Raw genomic sequence first — 27,065 nt, forward strand, 5'->3', positions numbered from 1 at the left:
GCATAGACAAGAAGCTGATGTAGCCCGTTCAATTCCAAACCCTGCCTGTTATCCTGAACTTTCCTAATGGCATATTCTAAAGCGAAGTTAAAAAGTAAAGGTGATAGTGCATCTCCCTGCTTTAGCCCGCAGTGAATTGGAAAAGGATCAGATAGAAACTGACCTATACGGACTCTGCTGTATGTTTCACTGAGACACATTTTAATTAATCGAACTAGTTTCTTGGGAATACCAAATTCAATAAGAATATCATATAATACTTCCCTCTTAACCGAGTCATATGCCTTTTTGAAATCTATGAATAACTGAAGTACTGTACCCTTATACTCCCATTTTTTCTCCATTATCTGCCGAATACAAAAAATCTGATCAATAGTCGATCTATTACGCCGAAAACCGCACTGATGATCCCCAATAATTTCATCTACGTACGGAGTTAATCTCCTCAAAAGAATATTGGACAAAATTTTGTACGACGTCAACAAAAGTGATATTCCTCGAAAGTTACCACAGTTCGTTTTGTCCCCCTTTTTAAAAATAGGTACAATTATGGACTCCTTCCATTGTTCTGGTACAATTTCCTTTTCCCAAATAGCAAGTACAAGTTTATAAATTTCGCTATATAATGCACTTCCACCCTCTTGTATTAATTCTGCTGGAATTTGATCGATACCTGGAGACTTGTACTTTTTCAGATTTTCTATCGCAATTTCGACTTCTGAAATCGTGGGTTCGGGTATAAATGGCTCAGATAAATCGTTTAATATGTTACTTAATTGAAATTGTATTTAAATAATTAAAATTCGATCATTTTGGTCCAGAGACCACTCCTTTGGTGCAATGACAATTCCTTTAACATGTTTCTTAATTTTTATTACATGCAACCATAATTTAATGAAGATTGACATCATTTAGATTTAATATGTATATTTTATTTTACTTGTTATAGGTTTCCATTGAATTATGGTAATAACTTAATTTTAACTCATGTTTTCTACGTATTCAGTAAATGGCGCTTGGCCCACTATGGTTCTGAACCCTTCAAATAACTTAAACAACTTCAATTATATTATATTATATTATATTATATTATATTATATTATAATATTATATTATATTATATTATATTATATTATATTATATTATATTATTATATTAATTTATATTATATTATATTAATTTATATTATATTATATTATATTATATTATATTATATTATATTATATTATATTATATTATATTATATTATATTATATTAATTTATATTATATTATATTATATTATATTAATTTATATTATATTATATTATATTATATTATATTATATTATATTATATTATATTATATTATATTATATTATATTATATTATATTATATTAATTTATATTATATTATATTATATTATATTATATTATATTAATTTATATTATATTATATTATATTATATTATATTATATTATATTAATTTATATTATATTATATTATATTATATTATATTATATTATATTATATTATATTATATTATATTATATTAATTTATATTATATTATATTATATTATATTATATTATATTATATTATATTAATTTATATTATATTATATTATATTATTATATTAATTTATATTATATTATATTATATTATATTATATTATATTATATTATATTATATTATGTTATATTATATTATATTAATTTATATTATATTATATTATATTATATTATATTATATTATATTATATTAATTTATATTATATTATATTATATTATATTATATTATATTATATTATATTATATTAATTTATATTATATTATATTATATTATATTATATTATATTATATTATATTAATTTATATTATATTATATTAATTTATATTATATTATTATATTAATTTATATTATATTATATTATATTATATTATATTATATTATATTATATTATATTATATTATATTATATTATATTAATTTATATTATATTATATTATATTATATTATATTATATTATATTTTATTATATTATATTATATTATATTATATTATATTAATTTATATTATATTATATTATATTATATTATATTATATTATATTATATTATATTAATTTATATTATATTATATTAATTTATATTATATTATTATATTAATTTATATTATATTATATTATATTATATTATATTATATTATATTATATTATATTATATTATATTATATTATATTATATTATATTATATTATATTATATTATATTATATTATATTATATTATATTATATTATTATATTAATTTATATTATATCATATTATATCGTATCATTTCATATCATATATCATATCATATCATATCATATCATATATCATATCATATCATATCATATATCATATCATATCATATATCATATTATATAAAAAGTGTGTTGATAACGGATGTACCCCGATAAGTAAGTTTTCAATTTGTTATGGGGGCTCTTGAATCTCAGGAGGAACAAATTTTATTTTACAACAGGGCAACATAATCTGCTTGGCTCATTACCCAAATTTTTTGCATTGCATTTAATGCATATGTATTTTATGTATTTTAACTCGATTCAATTGAGCATAGTTAAAATTTGGATTATAAAATAATGAAGTGCTAAGCTAAAGCGCTTTCAGAATAAGAAGGCATATAAGGCGGAGCTAGTTCAGGCCGGTCTAGGTCGACTAGCCAGTGACAGTGAAGCGGGGTTGCCCAGTTAAATCGTCGCGCAGTCTCGCTGAAGCGTCTACAGCATAGAACATATTTTGCTCTGAATTCAGTCTCTGTAAACGAAGATAAATTCTGTTTATTTTCAAATTCAGATGGGGACTGTTTTCCCTTGTGTGATGTGTAACTTACCGTAAAAATGTCTCTTGAAGGGATTGCAATTGGCTCTGGTGTTTCATCTGTTATACGCAAAGGGATGGTCCAACACTCACAAGCGAGGAGTATGGTATTTTTGTATATAATTTTTTTAAAGGACTAACTAATGATTCAGTGCGTGTCAGTTCTTCACGAACAAAGAATCTGACTGCAGAGACGTGTGGTTTAGAAGTGCATACGTTATCTCATATTCTCGGACAGGACAAAGATAGGTGGTATACTTGAATTTACCTCTCCTGGAAAATAACGCAAAACAAACGTGTTAATTATTTGTACAATTTTCAGAACCGTGTATTATTTCATCGTACGATATTTTAAATACATTAGTAGTATGTGTTAGCAGTGCCATTAAAATAGAACGTGGAAAGAAGAAGAAAGCTGAGAATAATCATAGGTACGATTTTCACTTTTCATTGGAATATTATACATGGTATAAGACGAAATATTGCATAAACATATGAGAAATTTGGGTGATATTGTAAATATAAGCACTCCTGCCTCTTTTTCCATGAATTATACGAAGAGCATTAACAACATTCTTCCTTAAGAGCATTAGAAAACTTTATAAAATGAAGCACATCAACTACATTTCACTTTTAAAATAAATACAGGCATGCTAGGAACGAGGAGATTTTATAATTCCAAAACTCAATTTCTATTTTAAAAACCTTTCGTTGCATATATTACACTTCATACAATTTTTTCTAATATACAATCTTATCTTCAATATATTAACGATATTATTGGATTACGGTTTTCATATTCGCTTCTATACAACTACCTTCACTCATAGGTTTATATTGGCACAGGCCATAGTGATAGAACATAGAATCCTGGACTTCTAGGTAGGTATAAGCTAGAGGATTAAATTAAATTAGATAGGCTTGATTTAATAAAGTAAAAGAAAGTAATCTTCAGTTTCAATATGAGTACTGAATTAGGCCTACATATGAACAGATATGCTTATATTCTTATAGCCGGGTTCTTAGCCAGAATATGGAACACTGGACCTCTAGATATGTAAAAATTATATGATAAAATAAAATTAGATAGACTTAGTTTATCAGAGAAAAATAAAATAATCTACAGTTCCAGTATGAGTACTGAATTATATATGAACATACATTATGATTACGTTGCATTATAGCCAGATTCGTAACCAGAATGTAGAACCCTGGACCCCTAGGTATGTATAAGCTAGAGAATTAAATTTAATTGTATAGGCTTCATTTAACGGAGGAAAAATAAAATACTTTCCAACTTCAATACTAAATTACGTATCTACAGATATGTTTTCGTTTTGTTATCGCTAGATTCTTAGGCTGCCCCTACAAACAAACTGTACCTTATCTTTCCTCTGGAGAAATAAACAATAATAAATTCAGCTTTGCTGTACAAGGAAGTTTGAGTAAGAATTAAAACATTCTTTCTCAGACATTGGCAAAGTAAATTCCTACATATCTGTCACTTTATTTCGCAAGTTAGTGACTCCAAGAGCTACTGATCTATGAAGCGAAGAAGTAATAAAAATTGAGATGAGAATTACTTCAGTAAGAGTAATTATATTTAAATATTACACACAATGAAGAAACAGGTTTCGACCCGCTCGCTCAGCGAGAGGGCTGCAACTGATATGTTCTGTCCTTATCCGTTGTCTCTGTCTTCCACGTCTCGTGCACCGTGCACCATGTGGCAACATCGAACTGTTGCTAGCACTCATTTGGCTTAGGCCATATGCCTTCTTATTCTGAAACCGCTATAATATATTATTACTGCATACTAAATCAATACACTCTCGTTGTTCGTTAATTCTCTGAGATAAACATTATTTTAAGAAATACAGGAAACGAATACACAGAATAGCCTATCAAGTTTTCTGTGCATAATAAGCTATTTTAATCTTACCTGTCCTCAATTCACTCAGAAGTTACTGTAATAACATTATAGCATTATGTCCATCTAGAGAAACTACACTTTCCAATGATGAAATAATAATTAATTATACAAATCGGTCAATTTAGTTTCCGATATTACTTCATACAAACACAGAAACATTGTCTGTAGGCTATGATTCATAGCTTTCGATTGTTGTTGACCAAGGCCCCTTATAGACGAAGTCATTTGTTTTTTATTTCAATACACCGCCTTAGATGGCAGTTATTTTAATTTTAAAACTCATTTATCTCATTAAATATCAGTCCTGTCAAACTTTTTCAAATAATAAAACTTATCAGAAATAATTTTTAAAGAAACTCTTGTTATGTAACATTTTTCACAAAAATCAATAATAAGCGAGATATTTCGATTTATTTAATTCAGGCCCCCTTATAACCCTAGTTTTAATGTAATGTATTTTTAATGCCATATAGCCTAAAATCTAAGTTACAACAAACTTAATTTATATTCCAATTTTCATCGAAATCCGTTCAGCCATTATCGCGTGAAAAGGTAACAAACATACAGACAGACAGACAGACATACTTACTTACTTACAAATGGCTTTTAAGGAACCCGAAGGTTCATTGCCGCCCTCACATAAGCCCGCCAGCGGTCCCTATCCTGTGCAAGATTAATCCAGTCTCTATCATCAAATCCTTATTCCTTTGCTGTGGTCGTGCCAGAGAATCAGTCCTATTCCGAGGCTTATTATAGGGATTCGTAACAAGCTGTTTTTTACGGTGATGGGTTGTTAGCCCTTCGCCCAACCCCCAAGCTGGAGGACCACCCCTTATCGGCTGTCCACGACTGCTTATTCAATATATTCGCAGCTACCCTCCATATCTGGAGGCCGTCTCCTCTATCCGCAACCTGAGGACGCGCCATGCCGTGGTGATAGGGACCCACAATACAAGACAGACAGACATACAAACAAAAATTTAAAAAAAAGCGATTTTCGGTTTCAGGGTGGTTAATTATGTATGTTAGGACCAATTAATTTTGAAAAATCAAAAATTACTAGAAAAATTTCGGCTACAGATTTATTATTAGTATAGATAGAATTGTTCTACTTTTCGTTGCTATTTTAGAAGTTTTATTTCCTTCGGTTCGATGCTCAGTGACAAATTGTATCACGGAAAATCGATCTTGCTACAAGAAATATAATATTTTCTTTTGCTTTCTGGAAAGGCACCATAACGCCAGAAATGTGACATACGAATGTATAACTAAACCTGTAACAATTTAAATTTAAGAGGATATTTTAGGCTGCCTATATAATTATGTTACAATAGTTATTACCATCGTGATTTTCTTTAGGAAAGATGCGATTAACGAAGCTAGAAGAATTGAAACATATAAGCGATAATATTCGCGACTTAAATATTGAAATCATTTTAAAGAGGTTAGTTACCGAATTTCACAGCAAATTCTATCAATCTGAAGCTCGTATGTGAGGGGTGAGTTTGTTAAAAAATTGTCTTATTGTAGCAGCTGACGAAATATGCTATAAATAACTACATTTATTTAAAATTTTCGCAGCTGAATAGAATAAATGGGGTTTGATATCTGTAGTGCTCGGGAAAAGTGGCACAAGTCAAAAATGTTAATTTTACAGGAGAAGAAAAAAAACCTGTCTTCACACTGGTTTATGTCGATTTGATTTTTTTCTGTATGAATTATTGTAATGGGAGAAATACTTATGTCTCTTTTCCCAAGCGAGCAGATGTTCCGTAAATTGTCAATAAATTAATAAAAAACGTTTGTGGAAACTGACTTATGCCACTTTTTCCAAGCAGATATTAGAAGTCAATTAAATATTGGAATAAAAATTTTTCTTCGTGGTTTTCGTTTGTATTTGATGCAAGCACTGATGTTAGCAATAATACACAATTGAAGAGGGAGTTCTTTTTCAGGAAACATGATTTTATGTAAATGGAAATACATTGAAGGTACCGAAAGGAGACTTTGGCAGTTAAACATTATGGAAAGTGGGCTTTAATGATAGAATTTAATTTTTGGAAATCGATATTGTGCTAGGTAACAATGCTGTTAAATATTTTAATATGTTCCAAAATGTGATAAGTCACTTGACTTAACACGTCTTGGAAAAAGTATTGTGAACTTGTTTAGTAATTATGTATGTTTATTTGAGCATTTTGCATTACATGTAAAACTGAAAGTAGGCAATGTCTTAAGGGTAGAGGATGGTATTTTTTGGTGAAAAATGAGTAAATTTCCGAAAAAAAAATTCTTTAAAATACTCTGTGATATGTGTGGACTGCATTGCATAACATTTTGTGGGTATTTGTGCCCTTATCGGATGTTGAGTCGCCATTTTTGAACTTCCTGCATTATGGATTTTTAAATCATTCGCCCAATTTTATTGTTGTTTCCGGTAAATTAAATTTCAAAAATTTTTTTTCTTTAAAATACTCTTTGATATGTGTGGAATGCATTGTATAACACTTTGTGGGTATTCATGCCCTTATCAGATGTTGAGACGTCATTTTTAAACTTCCTCCGCTATGGATTTTTAAATCACTCGCCCACTTTTATTGTTGTTTCCGGTAAATTAAATTTCAAAATTTTTTTTTCTTTAAAATACTCTTTGATATGTGTGGAATGCATTGCATAACACTTTGTGGGTATTCATGCCCTTATCAGATGTTGAGACGTCATTTTTAAACTTCCTGCGTTATGGATTTTTAAATCACTCGCCCACTTTTATTGTTGTTTCCGGTAAATTAAATTTCAAAAATTTTTTTTTCTTTAAAATACTCTTTGATATGTGTGGAATGCATTGTATAACACTTTGTGGGTATTCATGCCCTTATCAGATGTTGAGACGTCATTTTTAAACTTCCTCCTCTATGGATTTTTAAATCACTCGCCCACTTTTATTGTTGTTTCCGGTAAATTAAATTTCAAAATTTGTTTTCCTTTAAAATACTCTTTGATATGTGTGGAATGCATTGCATAACACTTTGTGGGTATTCATGCCCTTATCAGATGTTGAGACGTCATTTTTAAACTTCCTCCGCTATGGATTTTTAAATCACACGCTCACTTTTATTGTTGTTTCCGGTAAATTAAATTTCAAAATTTTTTTTCTCTTTAAAATACTCTTTGATATGTGTGGAATGCATTGTATAACACTTTGTGGGTATTCATGCCCTTATCAGATGTTGAGACGTCATTTTTAAACTTCCTCCTCTATGGATTTTTAAATCACTCGCCCACTTTTATTGTTGTTTCCGGTAAATTAAATTTCAAATTTTTTTTCTTTAAAATACTCTTTGATATGTGTGGAATGCATTGTATAACACTTTGTGGGTATTCATGCCCTTATCAGATGTTGAGACGTCATTTTTAAACTTCCTCCTCTATGGATTTTTAAATCACTCGCCCACTTTTATTGTTGTTTCCGGTAAATTAAATTTCAAAAATTTTTTTCTTTAAAATACTCTTTGATATGTGTGGAATGCATTGCATAACACTTTGTGGGTATCCATGCCCTTATCAGATGTTGAGACGTCATTTTTAAACTTCCTCCTCTATGGATTTTCAAATCACTCGCCCACTTTTATTGTTGTTTCCGGTAAATTAAATTTCAAATTTTTTTTTTCTTTAAAATACTCTTTGATATGTGTGGAATGCATTGCATAACACTTTGTGGGTATTCATGCCCTTATCAGATGTTGAGACGTCATTTTTAAACTTCCTCCGCTATGGATTTTTAAATCACACGCTCACTTTTATTGTTGTTTCCGGTAAATTAAATTTCAAAAATTTTTTTCTTTAAAATACTCTTTGATATGTGTGGAATGGATTGCATAACATTTTGTGGGTATTTGTGCCCTTATCGGATGTTGAGTCGCCATTTTTAAACTTCCTGCGTTATGGATTTTTAAATCACTCGCCCACTTTTATTGTTGTTTCCCGTAAATTAAATTTCAAATTCTTTTTTTCTTTAAAATACTCTTTGATATGTGTGGAATGCATTGCATAACACATTGTGGGTATTCATGCCCTTATCAGATGTTGAGACGTCATTTTTAAACTTCCTCCGCTATGGATTTTTAAATCACACGCCCACTTTTATTGTTGTTTCCGGTAAATTAAATTTCAAACATTTTTTTTCTTTAAAATACTCTTTGATATGTGTGGAATGCATTGTATAACACTTTGTGGGTATTCATGCCCTTATCAGATGTTAAGACGTCATTTTTAAACTTCCTCCGCTATGAATTTTTAAATCACACGCTCACTTTTATTGTTGTTTCCGGTAAATTAAATTTCAAAATTTTTTTTTCTTTAAAATACTCTTTGATATGTGTGGAATGCATTGCATAACACTTTGTGGGTATTCATGCCCTTATCAGATGTTGAGACGTCATTTTTAAACTTCCTCCTCTATGGATTTTTAAATCACTCGCCCACTTTTATTGTTGTTTCCGGTAAATTAAATTTCAAAATTTTTTTTCTTTAAAATACTCTTTGATATGTGTGGAATGCATTGCATAACACTTTGTGGGTATTCATGCCCTTATCAGATGTTGAGACGTCATTTTTAAACTTCCTCCGCTATGGATTTTTAAATCACACGCCCACTTTTATTGTTGTTACCGGTAAATTAAATTTCAAAAATTTTTTTTCTTTAAAATACTCTTTGATATGTGTGGAATGCATTGTATAACACTTTGTGGGTATTCATGCCCTTATCAGATGTTGAGACGTCATTTTTAAACTTCCTCCGCTATGGATTTTTAAATCACACGCCCACTTTTATTGTTGTTTCCGGTAAATTAAATTTCAAAAATTTTTTTTCTTTAAAATACTCTTTGATATGTGTGGAATGCATTGTATAACACTTTGTGGGTATTCATGCCCTTATCAGATGTTGAGACGTCATTTTTAAACTTCCTCCGCTATGGATTTTTAAATCACTCGCTCACTTTTATTGTTGTTTCCGGTAAATTAAATTTCAAAAATTTTTTTTCTTTAAAATACTCTTTGATATGTGTGGAATGCATTGTATAACACTTTGTGGATATTCATGCCCTTATCAGATGTTGAGACGTCATTTTTAAACTTCCCCCTCTATGGATTTTTAAATCACTCGCCCACTTTTATTGTTGTTTCCGGTAAATTAAATTTCAAAAATTTTTTTTCTTTAAAATACTCTTTGATATGTGTGGAATGCATTGCATAACACTTTGTGGGTATTCATGCCATTATCAGATGTTGAGACGTCATTTTTAAACTTCCTCCGCTATGGATTTTTAAATCACTCGCCCACTTTTATTGTTGTTTCCGGTAAATTAAATTTCAAAAATTTTTTTCTTTAAAATACTCTTTGATATGTGTGGAATGGATTGCATAACACTTTGTGGGTATTCATGCCCTTATCAGATGTTGAGACGTCATTTTTAAACTTCCTCCGCTATGGATTTTTAAATCACTCGCCCACTTTTATTGTTGTTTCCGGTAAATTAAATTTCAAAAATTTTTTTTCTTTAAAATACTCTTTGATATGTGTGGAATGCATTGCATAACACTTTGTGGGTATTCATGCCCTTATCAGATGTTGAGACGTCATTTTTAAACTTCCTCCGCTATGGATTTTTAAATCACTCGCCCACTTTTATTGTTGTTTCCGGTAAATTAAATTTCAAAAATTTTTTTTCTTTAAAATACTCTTTGATATGTGTGGAATGCATTGCATAACACTTTGTGGGTATTCATGCCCTTATCAGATGTTGAGACGTCATTTTTAAACTTCCTCCGCTATGGATTTTTAAATCACACGCTCACTTTTATTGTTGTTTCCGGTAAATTAAATTTCAAATTTTTTTTTTCTTTAAAATACTCTTTGATATGTGTGGAATGCATTGCATAACACTTTGTGGGTATTCATGCCCTTATCAGATGTTGAGACGTCATTTTTAAACTTCCTCCTCTATGGATTTTTAAATCACTCGCCCACTTTTATTGTTGTTTCCGGTAAATTAAATTTCAAAAATTTTTTTTCTTTAAAATACTCTTTGATATGTGTGGAATGCATTGCATAACACTTTGTGGGTATTCATGCCTTTATCAGATGTTGAGACGTCATTTTTAAACTTCCTCCGCTATGGATTTTTAAATCACACGCTCACTTTTATCGGTTTCCAGTAACTTAATTTTTTTGCTACATTGCCAGACAAAATTGGATATATTTTCTGAACTGTTAAAGATACAGGCATGAAATTTAGAACGCACATTCTTTAGATTATTAGGAAAAGTTTCCCTGTAACAGAATGTTATTAATTGATTTCATTTTAAAAATACGTCGGTTTGTTTGCAATAAAGGAAATCAGGAAATTGTTATTAAATTTTAATTGTTTAATTTACAAACGTAGGGACTAATACCACTAATATCAAAATTCTGTTACAGACAGTTTGAACATGCTTTTGCAAATACATTGTAAAAAAAAGTTTGAATTTATCTTTAGAAACGGTTTAGATATATCGGTTTTAGTACAATCCTGCATTGGGTATATTTTTTTTTTTCAAATTTGGGCCCCCAAATATTTTTTTTTTTCAAAATATTTATATTTGGTTGAGTTCCTACAGCTATGAGCTCTCTACATACAAAAAATTAATATTTTACACCAAATAGGAAAAAAGTTAAAAAAAATACCCTCCTCTCCCCATAAAAACAATCATTTTAATATTACATCACAGTAACTTAGCACACTTCGGAAAAAAAACTATAAGATTATAATGGGAATAACACGGAACATAACACCGTTTGGAAAGTTTCAAGTGTATTCCTGTATAGATGTATGGAAAATAATAACGTTAACCTATAAAATAAAACATCGTTTATAAATAATAATAATAATAATAATAATAATGATTTATTTAACCTGGCAGAGTTAAGGCCATACGGCCTTCTCTAACACTCAACCAGGAGTAAAGACTGCGTTACAAAAACACTACAAATTTACAAATTACACTACAATTTTACACACAAAATTGAATAAGATAATAATAATAATAAAAAAATAAACAACAAATAAGAAGAAATCGGACATAATATATAACATACAGAAAGAAAGAAAAAAGCATAATAATATGTGAACAGCAGGTCAAAATAAATGAGGCATACAAAAAAAGACAATTATTCATAATAATAATAATAATAATAATAAAATAAGAATAGTAATAATGATGATAATAATAATAATAATAATAATAATAATAATAATAGTAATATTAGTAATAAAATAGTGCAGTACAAAGTATACAGTGAATACAATATTTCTAAGTACACACAATAAGGAAAATTAAGATTATATATAGCTCAACTTATCACATTAGAGATATAACATTATCGGAAAATATGAAAACAAAAATATAAAATAAGTTGAATATCATTAGAACATAAAAAAAAATGTGAAAACGTGGAAACATGCAATACAACACTTGTCATAATAGTAAGTTAGTTTGGCAACTCGTCATAAGATAATTTTCTAACTTTGATTTGAAAGAATTCAATGTTCGGCAGCCCTTGACTTCAGGCGGCAGAGAGTTCCAGTGACGAGAGGTAGCAACAGTGAAGGATGAGGAATACAGAGACGATGCGTGAAGTGGAATTTCTAGCGTGTTATCGCGTTGTGATCGAGTATTAATATTATGATAGCGAGAGAGAGTATGAAATCGAGCGAATAAATAATAGGGGGATGAAGAGTGCATAATTCGATATAAGAGAGAAAGTGAGTGCAGATTTCTCCTCTCATGTAACCTAAGCCATGATAACTTCTTGAAAGAAGGTGAGATATGATCATAGTATCGAACATTACAAATGAAGCGGACGCACGCGTTATGAACACGCTGTAGTTTCTGAGCGGAATCAATCCTGAGATCACATGTCCTAGCACCGTTTGGAAAATCACTCTTCAGTTAATCGTATTTATTAAGGGAGTTGATTCTGAATTCAACGTCCATGAAGAATTGTAGGATCTCGTGATACTCGTTCAAACCTAATTGTTTTCATCTAGTTTGGCTTCTCAGGTTTTCACCGACATCTTATGAACTAAACATAGGATAATATACAAATTGTTAACCATCAGGAAATTCCGTCCACCCTCAAGTAAGCTTGAGTAACACTGAGAACGAGTAATGTAAACAATTAATGTTGAGGAGAAAAATTCGCTCTGGCACCGGGAATGGAACCCGGGTCCTTGGTTCTACGTACCAAGCGCTCTGACCACTGAGCTACGCCAATCCCCGGCGCCGGAGCGAATTTTTCTCCTCAACATTAATTGTTAACATTACAGAGATTATTCTGTAGGACAAATTAATAAATCCATAATTTTTTTATTTGGTTATTTTACGACGCTGTATCACCATCTAGGTTATTTAGCGTCTGCATGAAATGAAGGTGGTAATGCCGGTGAAATGAGTCCGGGGTCCAGCACCGAAAGTTACTCAGCGTTTGCTCGTATTGGGTTGAGGGAAAACCCCGGAAAAAACCTCAACCAGGTAACTTGTCCCGACCGGGATTCGAACCCGGGCCCCCTGGTTTCGCAGCCAGACGCGCTGACCGTTACTCCACAGGTCTGGACTAAATCCATAATATTATCACAGCTAGCAGTGCATCATAATTGCGGAATCCCGGCCTAATAAGTCACTCAACTGAGTGCGCTTCTAGTATAATGGCAGTTGACATTGGACATATACGTCAACATATATGCCTAACTTGAGTCAGGCCACAAAGGGAAACACTGAAGGAGGAAGGTTCGATCCGGTGCTGTGGATTGAATGCGGCTTAGCTCAGTGGTCAGAGCGCTTGGTACGTAGAACCAAGGACCCGGGTTCGGTCCCCGGCGCCGGAGCGAATTTTTCTCCTCAACATCAATAGTTAACATTACAGAGATTATTCTGTAGGACATTTTAATAAATCCATAATAACGAGTAATGTATTTAAATAGTGCTATACAGGTAAGTATTATTAATTTGAGTGTGCTGGAGTTGTAACTACTATAATTTAAGCTAATAATTTAGTTACCTGTTTCGTTTAGTTTTTATTAAAATTGGATGAAGTCCTCCTAGTTAAAAAAAATCTGATGTAACAGCTCGTAGTTTGCTTGTAAAACAGAGAGAAGGGGAAAACTTACTTCCCCTCTCGACTTGTTAGTTCCCAGGACTGTATTATGTAACAGTTTGATATGCAATGTGTGTGTGTGTGTGTGTGTCAGTATTCATCCTGTGCTGGAGTCCGTACATCGTGTTCGACCTCCTGCAAGTATTCGGGTACTTCTCCAAGACGCAGACCAACATCGCCGTGGCCACCTTCATCCAGAGCCTGGCGCCCCTCAACTCTGCAGCCAACCCTCTCATCTACTGCCTCTTCTCCACGCACGTCTGCAGGAGCCTCAGGTTACTATGACGATGTCTGAGAAGACTGTCGTCTTATACACTCCATTTTATAATCCATAGTTTGAAACATAGAGAGACTGGATTTGCAGTAAAAAAAAAAACTTCACTTTTCACAGGCATTTAGTCCCTGTATAAACATCAGAGGATTTGATATAAGTATAAGGATAGGAGTCCAATATTCTTTTGAGAAGATTAACTCCATATGTAGATGAAATTATTGGGGATCATCAGTGTGGTTTTAGGGGTAATAGATCGGCTATTGACCAGATATTTTGTATTCGACAGATAATGGAGAAAAAATGGGAGTATAAGGATACAGTACATTAGTTATTCATAGATTTCAAAAAGGCATATGACTCAGTTAAGAGAGAATTTTATATGATATTCTTATTGGATTTGGTATTCCCAAGAAAGTAGTTCGATTAATTAAAATGTGTCTCAGTGAAATGTACAGCAGAGTTCGTATAGGTCAGTTTCTGTCAGATGCGTTTCCAATTCACTGTGGGCTAAAGCAAGGAGATGCACTATCACCTTTACTTTTTAACTTTGCTCTAGAATATGCCATTAGGAAAGTCCAGGATGACAGAGAGGGTTTGGAATTGAATGGGTTACATCAGCTTCTTGTCTATGCGGATGACGTGAATATGTTGGGAGAAAATCCACAAACGATTAGGGAAAAAACGGGAATTTTACTGGAAGCAAGTAAAGAGATAGCTTTGGAAGTAAATCCCAAAAAGACAAAGTATATGATTATGTCTCGTGACGAGAATATTGTACGAAATGGAAATATAAAAATTGGAAATTTATCTTTTCAAGAGGTGGAGAAGTTCAAATATCTGGGAGCAACAGAAACAAATATAAATGATACTCGGGAGGAAATTAAACACAATAAATATGGAAAATGCCCGTCATTATTCGGTTGAGAAACTTTTATCATCCAGTCTGCTGTCAAAAAATCTGAAAGTTAGAATTTATAAAACAGTTATATTACCGGTTGTTCTGTATGGTTGTGAAACTTGGACTCTCACTTTGAGAGAGGAAAATAGGTTAAGGGTGTTTGAGAATAAGGTGCTTAGGAAAATATTTGGGGCTAAGAGGGATGAAGTTACAGGAGAATGGAGAAAGTTACATAACGCAGAACTGCACGCATTGTATTCTTCACCTGACATAATTAGGAACATTAAATCCAGACGTTTGAGATGGGCAGGGCGTGTAGCACGTATGGGCGAATCCAGAAATGCATATAGAGCGTTAGTTGGGAGGCCTGAGGGAAAAAGACCTTTAGGGAGGCCGAGACGTAGATGGGAAGATAATATTAAAATGGATTTGAGAGCGGTGGAATATGATGATAGAGACTGGATTAATCTTGCTCAGGATAGGGACCAATAGCGGGCTTATGTGAGGGTGGCAATGAACCTCCGGGTTCTTTAAAAGCCAGTAAGTAAGTAAGTAATTATAAGGATAGGAGTGTAACATCTCTTTCGAAGGGGTGTCCTTACACTTCCAGTAGAACCAAGTACTGTCTTCATTTCTTAAATGCATCTCGTTGCAGGAAAGTGCCGCCCCTAGCCTGGTTGTCGTGCTGCGCCGGTCGTCGATCCGACGCCCACGGCCGATGCGTGCGCTACGCCCTGGCCAACACGGACTCCAGCAGCGTCACCGACACCATGTCGACCACATCGGCAGCGAGACGCCTCAACACGCTGCACGTCCAGCTGCGCGTGCCGACAGTGCCCGCGGCCCACACGCGCTCCACCGACTCCATACTGTGATCAGATATTTGGTGCTTCACACCGACGAGTGTGATTCAGACAGGTGCAGCTATGCAGGGTGGGGTACATTCAGCAACTTCTGAACAGCTGTATTGAGTGTTGAAGAGTCCAGTGCTGGCACTGGAAATCAATCAATCAATCAAGGGCTTGAAGGGCTTGGGGCGCTATGCTAAACTGTTCTGAGGCGCTATCGAAAATTTTTCCGAATCCGTTTTTCCCAATCAATTATTTCGGAATATGTATTAAGGTGGGTGCTCCTGTTATGGCCATGTTCCTGATATGGCCACCCACCTATCGTGAGTTAGTTAACCAAAAAATTGCAGCAGGATCCAGTGAAAGGACATCTTGGTATGTTGGAGTGTGGATAAGCTTCAGGGCTTCTACCGCGTTGTCTTGGTGTTAGTAGCTGACGTTTCGACCGCTGTGTTGTGGCCATCTTCAGAGCAGTTGTTGGATAAGGAAATAGTCTGCGAGCTCGTATATATATAGTAGTCTCGATGGGGGAAGTACTTGCGGTGATAGGTCGTAGGTCCTCCTTCTGGCATCTGATTGGTCCTGCGTTGTCCAATCCGGTTGAGGTCTGTATGAAGGAGAGTATTCATATTACATACTGGCCCTTTACTTTAATATGAATACCCCACTCGTGGGTACTTCCGTCATTGACTTCTAGCAGAATGTGGTGCCCACAAGTGGCGTGGTAACACGTTAAAGTACGGAGTGTCCAACATGCCCGACTGTCCAACAGACCCTAGTTTACCCTATACCCTATTAACCTGTTGTATCCTATAGGATACTTTGTGAATTTAATGGTTAACCCAAATGACACAGACAAATTCACGCTAAAGGAGAGCGATCACTTTCCGTACCAAAGGAATGATAGTTAGCATGTTTGATCGTGAAACGTGCGGGCTCGGGTTCAAACCCTAGTTAGGACAAGTTACCTGGTTGAAGTTTTTCCGAGGTTTACCCTCAACCAATTGAAGCAGAATTGCTGGGTAAGTTCCGGCGTTGAACCTCGGACTCATTTCGCCATAATTTATTTACATATCAATATCATCATTAACATAGTCCGGTGTAAGATCACGATGCAGGGTGCTGTATACGTACAAGAGTGCAACCGTTCGGCAACAATTATCATTCACAGAACATGAGTCATAAGCTGCAGTGTAAGCCTTTGGGGCCCTCCTTCGTCAAAAAGGAAAAGAATGTACATTTTTCTGTTAGGCGATTGAACTGAAACTTTTGTTTATACTAGCCTACTTGTATGTCAAGTAATGTGTATGAAAAAATTAAAATTGTACGTCTAATATTTCAAAATTTTAAAATTTAACTTCTCTTAAGCATTAAATGTTCTATTAAAAATGGTTAAAATTATGAAACACTGTTTGTAGCTGTCGTATTTTTAAATTGAAGAAGGAACCGTATATACGAAAGCTATAGGGGGTTAAAGAAAATATTATTTTGAACGTGTATTTAACAACTATGCTTTCATTTATAAAGGACGTGTCAAAGAGTCTATCTTAATGGCATCACGTACTTATTTTGCCATATTTGGATTCTTCAGATCTGAATACGTACAAAATCATATTTCTATTATTTAAAAACAATCATTTTATTATAAGTCCCACAAAATTTATACTTCTAATAGTGTGTGTCTACAGAAGAAAGAGAAATTTATCACTGTACAGAACAATGGGGCCACGGATTAAATAATCATAGAAAAAACTAATATAAAAAGTTGAAGATCATCTCTAGATAACCCGTAGCATGTTATCGCCCCAAGTCCTTCAAATGTAAGTGGTAAGAAAATGCTAATGGTACTTCTTTTTCTCTAATCTCGTTTGAATTGCAAAACTGGTTTAAATTCTCCGGCCCAGAACTGTTCACAGAAGCAGAAAAAAAAGCATTTCTCTCCCACCTGTAGAAGATACAGAAATTCTCTATAGCATCTCACACAAGTACCCGTAATAAAATCCTATATTGTCACTGAATCAAAGACACAGCTGGTGTAACAGTGTCAGGTCTATCACTCAACTTGATGGCGTCAGATGTGTTTTTCTACTTCTGCTATTATTTGATTTACGAAAGGTTTACTTGCACTGAATACACTACCTCGTCCTGCATGGGAGGGTGACCGTCGTGCATTCCCCGACAAACTCCCTTGTGTATAAAGAGCATTTATTTCAGACAGGTCTTTGGAAACATAACACTAAACCTACTCAGTTTCTTTATGACTGTGTTTCAGGCCACCTACTTTCTCCGACTTGCCAGTTCTGCTACCTGATGTTTTATGTCAGCATTTTCCTGCCTGATATCTACTGTCAACTCTCTCCTGCCTGATGTCTCCTGTCAGCATTCTCCAGCGTGAGAACTCCTGCCTGATATCTCCTGTCAACTGTCTCCTGTCAGCATTCTCCAGCGTGAGAACTCCTGCCTAATGTCTCCTGTCAACTGTCTCCTGTCAGCATTCTCCAGCGTGAGAACTTCTGCCTGATGTCTCCTGCCTGCTATCTCTTGCCTGATGTCTCCTGTCAACTGTCTCCTGTCAGCATTCTCCAGCGTGAGAACTCCTGCCTGATGTCTCCTGTCTGCTGTCCCCTGCCTGATGTCTCTTGCCTGATGTCTCCTGTCAACTGTCTCCTGTCAGCATTCTCCAGCGTGAGAAGTCCTGCCTGATGTCTCCTGCCTGATGTCTCCTGCCTGATGTCTCCTGTCAACTGTCTCCTGTCAGCATTTTCCAGGGTGAGAACTCCTGTCTGCTGTCTCCTGCCTGATGTCTCCTGTCACCTGTCTCCTGTCAGCATTCTCCAGCGTGAGAACTCCTGCCTGATGTCTCCTATCTGCTGTCTCCTCCCTGATGTCTCCTGTCTGCTGTCTCCTGCCTGATATCTCCTATCAACTGTCTCCTGTCAGCATTCTCCAGCGTGAGAACTCCTGCCTGATGTCTCCTGTCTGCTGTCTCCTGCCTGATGTCTCCTGTCTGCTGTCTCCTTCCTGATATCTCCTGTCAACTGTCTCCTATCAGCATTCTCCAGCGTGAGAACTCCTGCCTGATGTCTCCTGTCTGTTGTGTCCTGCCTGATGTCTCCTGTCTGCTGTCTCCTGCCTGATGTCTCTGTCTGTTGTCTCCTTCCTGATGTCTCCTGTCTGCTGTCTCCTGCCTGATATCTCCTGTCAGCATTCTCCAGCGTGAGAAGTCCTGCCTGATGTCTCCTGTTTGCTGTCTCCTTCCTGATGTCTCCTGTCTGCTGTCTCCTGCCTGATATCTCCTGTCTGCTGTCTCCTGCCTGATATCTCCTGTCAGCATTCTCCAGCGTGAGAAGTCCTGCCTGATGTCTCCTGTCTGCTGTCTCCTGCCTGATATCTCCTGTCAGCATTCTCCAGCGTGAGAAGTCCTGCCTGATGTCTCCTGTCTGATGTCTCCTTCCTGATGTCTCCTGTCTGCTGTCTCCTTCCTGATGTCTCCTGTCTGCTGTCTCCTGCCTGATGTCTCCTGTCTGCTGTCCCCTGCCTGATATCTCCTGTCAGCATTCTCCAGCGTGAGAAGTCCTGCCTGATGTCTCCTGTCTGCTGTCTCCTGCCTGATGTCTTCTGTCTGCTGTCTCCTTCCTGATGTCTCCTGTCTGCTGTCTCCTGCCTGATATCTCCTGTCAGCATTCTCCAGCGTGAGAACGCCTACCTTCTGTCTCCTGTCAGCTGTCTTCCGACTCGACGGTACGCGCCACTCTGGTGAATTAATGCACTCTAATCGCATAGTGATAGTGACTGGTACATCCGGTGTTGTGTCACGGACCAGGAGACATTTGGACTCATCCTTAGCAGTGTAAGAGGTCTACCCATATGATTCGCGATACATGTCATTGTTGACTCGGATGCGATCTCCTTGTACAACGTGCGTCAATTGCAGTGTTCTTTTCGTCCATTTTCTTGACTCGCATTTCTGTGAGCTCTTAAATGTGCCATCTGTCTATTTATTATCAAATACGTAGATAGAATAAAAAATACTGTGCTTAACCATGCTCCTTACTCGCCAGATCTTCTTGCCTTTAACTTCCATTGCTGTAATAAATATAACAGAAGGAACACATTCCGAAGGCAAGCAGAGCAATGTTATGGCAGCTTCAAGATATGTAAGACAGATCTCACAATATGTTACCAACGCTGTAATTGGTGCACAGTTTTTCCAAGGGTTACTGTGATGTACGAGGGCCGGAACCAAAGATCTGCATATTTTATGTACTATATTGGTTGTAAATAAATGTGATAAAACCATTCCCCACTTCTCCTATTGCTACTATTTTCCAGACCTCGTCTACGAATTAATAATGGCTATGAAAAGCTTTCAGTATCCATCCCTAAACTTGTTATCCAGCTCCGGATGCACTGCAGACTATCCACTTCTTGCTCCCGCTTCTATAATTTAATAGTTTTTTTCCTTCAGTGACCTCTTGGGATCTTGTCCTTAACTGCTATCAGCCAAATAGAGAACTTCATGTAAGGGAAATAGCATGTCCTTAAAATAAATATATCTCGAGTCCTCTTTTTTAAGGACAGGTTTCTTAAGGTGCTGTAAACCTGTGAGAACGCATTTTGTCCTTAAGTGTAGTATAGAAGGTGAAAACAATCAATTTTTAACTTTTTTCTTTGCATATTAATATTTGGATTTTTCTATTTAATTTAATAATTCTGCCCTTAAGAGTAATATGAAAAGCAGTGTTGCTGAAAACAATCATTTTTGTTTTTTATGGTATGTTAATATTTTGAATTCTCTCTTTAATTTGATATACCGTGTGTTTTTCTGGTTATCGGACACAGGGATTTAACATTACCTTAACAAAACGTATGTATAAAATCAAGCAAGAAATAACTTAATCAGTGGGCATGTTTAGAAATTAACAGGCTTTAAAAAGTTGTAAAACAAGATAAGGTTTTTACTTACAGTAGCAACCATAAATGTGGGCTATGCAGAGAAAATTAGCAGGCTTAGACAATTAGTAAAACAAGAGAACATCTGGCTTTGGCTTAACAATCAAGAAATAACTTAATCAGTGGGCCATGTTTTGAAATTAACAGGCTTTAAAAAGTTGTAAAACAAGGTAACATTTGACTTACAATAGCAACCTTAAATGTGGGCTATGCAGAGAAAATCAGCAGGCTTAGACAATTAGTAAAACAAGAGAACATCTGGCTTTGGCTTAACAACTTACTTTAAATTATATTTTCTTGTTTTTAAAATTGAAGACTGGATATAAATAAGGCTGTAAGTGCCAATACTTTTTCCAAAATAGAGTCTTTGTCCCTCGTTCTCAATTCATTAAGAAAAGAGAATAAGTCCGATTATAAATTTATTTAAGACCTAGCTCTTACCGTAGAGTGGAAAATGGTAAATTTGACATTAACGAGATAGATTTCATAAGGAAGCAATACTAATCATTTTCATTGTTCCTTATAAATTCATAGTCATTTTCTAGGTTTTAATACATGAAAGGCATGTACACAAATACCTGTCCATCAAAAAGAGATCTACTATGGATACCTGCCTTGGTTTTACGTTATTAACTTCAAAGCAACACAATAACATTAAAATCAGCGATCCAAAAATCTCGAAATCCGAAAGATTAAATGAAAAAAAAAAAACATAAGAGCGGAAATCATATGAGCCAAACACAAAACATAGCGCCTTGATCTACTCTCAGAATCTACTCTGACATCAGGATTCGAACCTGGGACTTTGGTAAATTCATCTCTCAAGAGTCGCGATTCGAACCGCGGCCCTTTCTGAGGTAGGGCTTAAAGCGCCGAAGTAAATAGTGAATTCGGAAAGAATGACATCGCCTGACCAAATTCGTTAATTTCCATCTCACGCGATAAATAAATTTCCATCTCACGCGATAAATAATTTCAGATTATTAAGTGATCAAATAGTGCTCGCGAAGACCGCTAGATGGTGGAAGCTACAAAGACCGCTCCACTGCGCCCCTATCGGTATTTCCGAGACTCAGTCGGAGCAGTGACATCTAGAGAGCCGCCGTGGAATAACAATGGACGTCATGAGCATGTGGGACCTTTGGGATTCCCTAAATCAATTATAAAATCATAGCCAAGTCATAATAAATCCCACTTCCTCAAGTTTGGACGGATTTTAGATTTTCTTTTTTTCACTCTTAGTTCACAGTTGGTTGATCACCGATGGACCAGTTGAGACATTTGCAGTGGGGGGAAATGGTTGTGAGTAAATCAATCAAGAATGCTTTAGTCAATTCTTTTGACATAAGAAATATGTGATTTAGTGGTGAGATAGTAGAGGTCTCGGGTTCAAATTGTAGAGCCAGTCAACCTGATCAATGTTTTTGGTGATTTCCTTGGCCATAAAATAACTACGAAACTAGTAAACTCGTTAGGGTCTAAATAAAACGATAACTGACATATAGCTTCCTATTTGCAATAGGCCTACATAGCTACTTATCTTTCACAAGGCTTCATGGTAGACTTATCTCAGGTATAACCATAAGAGATGAAGGGTTAGCGGGAAACATCAAATAGAAATAGTCAACAATTTATCATTTCCTATACAATGTAAACAGTTATTTTTGTGTGTGTCAGTTTGGATAGTTTGATTCCGCGTATAGTTGCTATAGTTCATGTGTTTAGTTAGTATACTCGTAATTTCTGTGTTCAATTTATTTATTTATTTATTTATTTATTTATTTATTTATTTATTTATTTATTTATTTATTATTTTGCTAATAATTGTAACATAAAATATAAAATATACAGAGAAAGTTTAGCTCGCCCATGAAAGAGTAGAACTCGTGCTCAGGGACGGATTCCTGAATTGAAATTAATAATTATACAATATAATTATAATTAATAATTATACAATACAAGTTTCAATTATAGTACAGTATATAAATTTAAATTTACAATTTTTCAATTTTTATAAAATCCATACATTACTTTTTAAATTTAATACTAGAACTATACGAATTGAATTCGATTGTATGGTTTTGTGTGTTTTAGTTTGGATAGTTTGATTCCGTGTATAGTTGGTATAGTTCATGTATATAGTTAGTATAAATTTTGTGTTCAATTGTATCGTTTTTGTGCGTTTGGTTTAGATAGTGTATGTGTTTAGACTGTACAATTTATGTGTGCAATTGGTATAGGTTTTGTGTATTTATTTTGTGTGTGAGTTAAGACTATGTATGTGTTCAGTTTGTGTATTTTTTTTATCGTGTGTTTAGTGTGGATAGTTGCGTTCAGATTATAATTAATGTGTTTAGTTTGCATAGCTGTCTGTGGATGTTTAGTTTGCATAATTTATGTGTTTAGTCTGCATAGTTTTCCGTGTTTAGTTGGTATAATTTGTCTATGTGTTTAGTTTGTAAGTATAGTGTAAGCTCTCTTGAACTGGCTGCCCAAGTATAGTAGACCTTCAGCTCACCCTACACTCCTGTAGGAGTTCGTTGCCCTTATGGGATTTCAGGCTTTTCGTATTTCGTATACATAGTAAAGGTATGACTTCGCGGTTAAAGCGACTATAAATAAAAATAAAATAAAAAATGGCAGAGGATTAGGGATATTCCATTTGATTGCATGTACCGTTCATAAAGGAATTAGTGTAATGAAATTAGAGTAAATAAATCTAATTCGTTGTGAGAATTAGAAGTGCCTAATGAACGGAACTAAATAAACTATGAATAACGGACAATCACCCAATAATAATAGTAATAATAGTAATAATAATAATAATAATAATAATAATAATAATAAATAATAATAATAAAAATAATAATAAATAATAATAATAATAATAATAATAATAGTAATAATAATAGTAATAAATAATAGTAATATAAATAATAATAATAATAATAGTAATAAATAATAATAATAATATTAATAATAAACCTTGGACAATACGATGAAGTGAAGAGAAACGAATAGAAGCGTTTGAAATGTGGATATAGAGAAGAATGAAACGTGTGAAGTGAACAGACAGAATAATAAACGAAGCTGTGCTAGAAAGAGAGGGTGAAGAAAGAATGATGCTGAAACTGGTCAGGAAGAGGGAAAAAAATTGAATGGGCCATTGGCTAAGAAGAAACTACCTACTGAAGGATGCACGGGATGGAATTGTAAATGAAAGAAGAGTTCGGTGCAGAAGAAGATATCAGGTGATACATTAAGATACGTGAATGATGTACAATGGCTTTTGTGAATGTTATTCTCGTGTGTTGGTTTTTCGTTAGATACGCGACGAAATTCACGTTGAATACGAGTCACAGATTCAATTTTTGCCAACCTCAAAACATATCACACACTTTTCTTTGAATATCGATCTTGTATAATTAATTGAGCCGTTCACAGCAGAAGTGGTGTGGGTGATGAGGTTTAAAGTAAAAATTCTGTAAAATACAGCCCAAAGTAGCAATTAATATGTCCTTCGTGCTATCCACTGACTACTTATAGTTTAAATAAATTGAATATTAATTGCTACTTTGCGCTGTATTTTACAGAATGTTTACTTTAACCCTCATTACCCATTTTTTACTAACACTACTTCTGCTCTCAGCGGCTCAATTGTGAAAATGAAAATTGTTGCATTTGTTCGATTGTTACCGTCTTTTGTTTCCTTCAGTGCCTCAAGCTTACAGACGAAAAAAATTGAGAGTTTTATTTTCATCTGGAACCAATATTGCATTTCTACTCAGTTACTATTCATTCAAAGAATATAATCCCCTGACACCCCACCATGACTTTTGGGACACACTGTACATAAAATGACTAAACTAAGGATGCTGAAGAAAATCCATTCCAGCAAAAATTCCAGCAGTGAATAATGTACTATATTCAGTCTGTTTTGTGTAAATATATTTCACCGTCACTCAGTGTAATTTTCAGCATTAAAATAAAAACACAATTGCTGCTGAATACGTTTGTAAAAATTTAATGGCATCTTTCCATTCTCTATGACGCACACATTCCAACATTGCTCCCATAAATAAATTTGTTTGCTTCGCATAGTGTTCCACCATGGCTCCACGCCCCCGGAGCCGCGTTGTTCCCACTGGGAGCGCCTCGCGGGGGCGGAGCTGGCTCCATTGTTTCGAAGCCCCCGATAATTGGTATGATAAAGTCTCTATTAACCCGACAAATGACCTGTTGTTACACGTGTGAGAGAGGCCACGGCGTACAGTCGGGGTGGAGAAAGAACATGGAAACAACCAGGAAGGAACAGAAGAAAGTGAAGAACAGCCGAAAGAAAGAAAGGAAGAAAAAAAGAAATAAAGAAGGGAGAATAGAGAAAGAAGAGCGGGAAAAGAAAGGAAGAAAGAAAGAAAGAAGGGAGAATAGAGAAAGAAGTGCGGCAAAAAGAAAGGAAGAAAGAAAGAAAGAAGGGAGAATAGAGAAAGGAGAGCGGCAAAAAGAAAGGAAGAAAGAAAGAAAGAAAGAAGGGAGAATAGAGTAAGAAGAGCGGCAAAAAGAAAGGAAGAAAGAAAGAAGGGAGAATAGTGAAAGAAGTGCGGCAAAAAGAAAGGAAGAAAGAAAGAAAGAAAGAAAGAAGGGAGAAAAAAGAAAGAAGTGCTGCAAAAAGAAAGGAAGAAAGAAAGAAGGGAGAATAGAGAAAGAAGTGCGGCAAAAAGAAAGAAGGGAGAATAGAGAAAGAAGAGGGGCAAAAAGAAAGGGAGAAAGAAGGGAGAATAGAGAAAGAAGTGAGGCAAAAAGAAAGGAAGAAAGAAAGAAAGAAAGAAAAAAAAGAAAGAAAGAAAGAAAGAGAGAAAGAAAGAAAGAAAGAAGGGAGAATAGAGAAAGAAGAGCGGCAAAAAGAAAGGAAGAAAGAAGGGAGAATAGAAAAAGAAGTGCGGCAAAAAGAAAGGAAGAAAGAAAGAAAGAAAGAAAGAAAGGAGAATAGAGAAAGAAGAGCGGCAAAAAGAAAGGAAGAAAGAAAGAAAGAAGGGAGAATAGGGAAAGAAGTGCGGCAAAAAGAAAGGAAGAAAGAAAGAAAGAAGGGAGAATAGAGAAAGAAGAGCGGAAAAAAGAAAGGAAGAAAGAAAGAAAGAAGGGAGAATAGAGAAAGAAGTGCGGCAAAAAGAAAGGAAGAAAGAAAGAAAGTAAGAAAGAAAGAAAGAAAGAAGGGAGAATAGAGAAAGAAGAGCGGAAAAAGGAAGGAAGAAAGAAAAATTACATAAGGCGAAAGTAAGAGAGGAACGTGAAGAAAAGAGGACGATAAAGAAAGGAAAAATATTAAATAGATACGTAGCCCTAAGGAGGAAGGTAAGAAAGAAACTCGAACAAAGACAAATAAAACTCGACAGGTATGTAATTTAGGGGCCTACATAGCTTTGCTATGCTGCGTATTTTTATGCAGAATTAGGCTACAGTAAGTGTGGATGGTGCGAGAAATAGAACGAGGAGAATAAAAGGATAACAGAGAAACACAATGAGAATCAGAAGAAGAAGATACAAGGAGGATACGCGAAATATGAAGAAAGCAAAGCGAATACAATGAGAACAAGGGAAAGGCAATCAGAAAATAGGAATACAAGGAGAACAAGAAGAACACAAGAAATAGTAAGGGGGAGACAAGGAGAAGAAGAGAAACACAAGAAAACAAGAGGAAAGTAAGGAGAACAACGGGAACTCAAAGAGAAAATTGAAATAAAAGGAGAACAAGGGAAAGACAAATATAACCTGGGGGATACAAGGATAACAACTGGAAGACAAGGAGAATACAAAGACAACAAGAGGAATACAAGTGGAAAATAGTAAGACAAGGGGAACAAGGGGATCACAATGAGGTCAAAGGGAATATAAGGAGAACAGAGAAAAAACAATGATAAAGCGGAATAGAAAGAGAACAAGGAAAAGGTTGGTTATTTTACAACGTTTTATCAACTGCTATGGTTATCTAGCGTTTGAATGATATGAAAGTGGTAATGCCAGTAAAATGAGTCCAGGGTCCAGCGCCGAAAGTTACCCAGCATTTGCTCTTAATGGTTGAGATAAAACTCCAGAAAAACCTCAGCCAGGTA

The 27,065-nt window shown here is 34.5% G+C and overlaps 1 protein-coding gene across 2 annotated transcripts in view; it reads left to right on the top strand.

The window, feature by feature from the left end:
• The window catches only part of LOC138702920 (cardioacceleratory peptide receptor-like), a 167,558-nt gene extending 147,214 nt beyond the window's left edge, over positions 1-20,344 (top strand). For both annotated transcript variants that reach the window (XM_069830327.1, XM_069830326.1), the window contains exons 9-10: positions 14,077-14,257; positions 15,810-20,344. In XM_069830327.1, coding sequence (XP_069686428.1) covers positions 14,077-14,257; positions 15,810-16,029 — 401 coding nt within the window. In that variant the 3' untranslated portion in view covers positions 16,030-20,344. The remainder of the gene's footprint in view (positions 1-14,076; positions 14,258-15,809) is intronic.
• The last annotated feature ends 6,721 nt before the right edge of the window (positions 20,345-27,065 follow it).

The sequence above is a fragment of the Periplaneta americana genome, chromosome 7 (assembly GCF_040183065.1).
Source record: "Periplaneta americana isolate PAMFEO1 chromosome 7, P.americana_PAMFEO1_priV1, whole genome shotgun sequence".
In the NCBI taxonomy this organism is placed as follows: Eukaryota; Metazoa; Arthropoda; class Insecta; order Blattodea; family Blattidae; genus Periplaneta; species Periplaneta americana.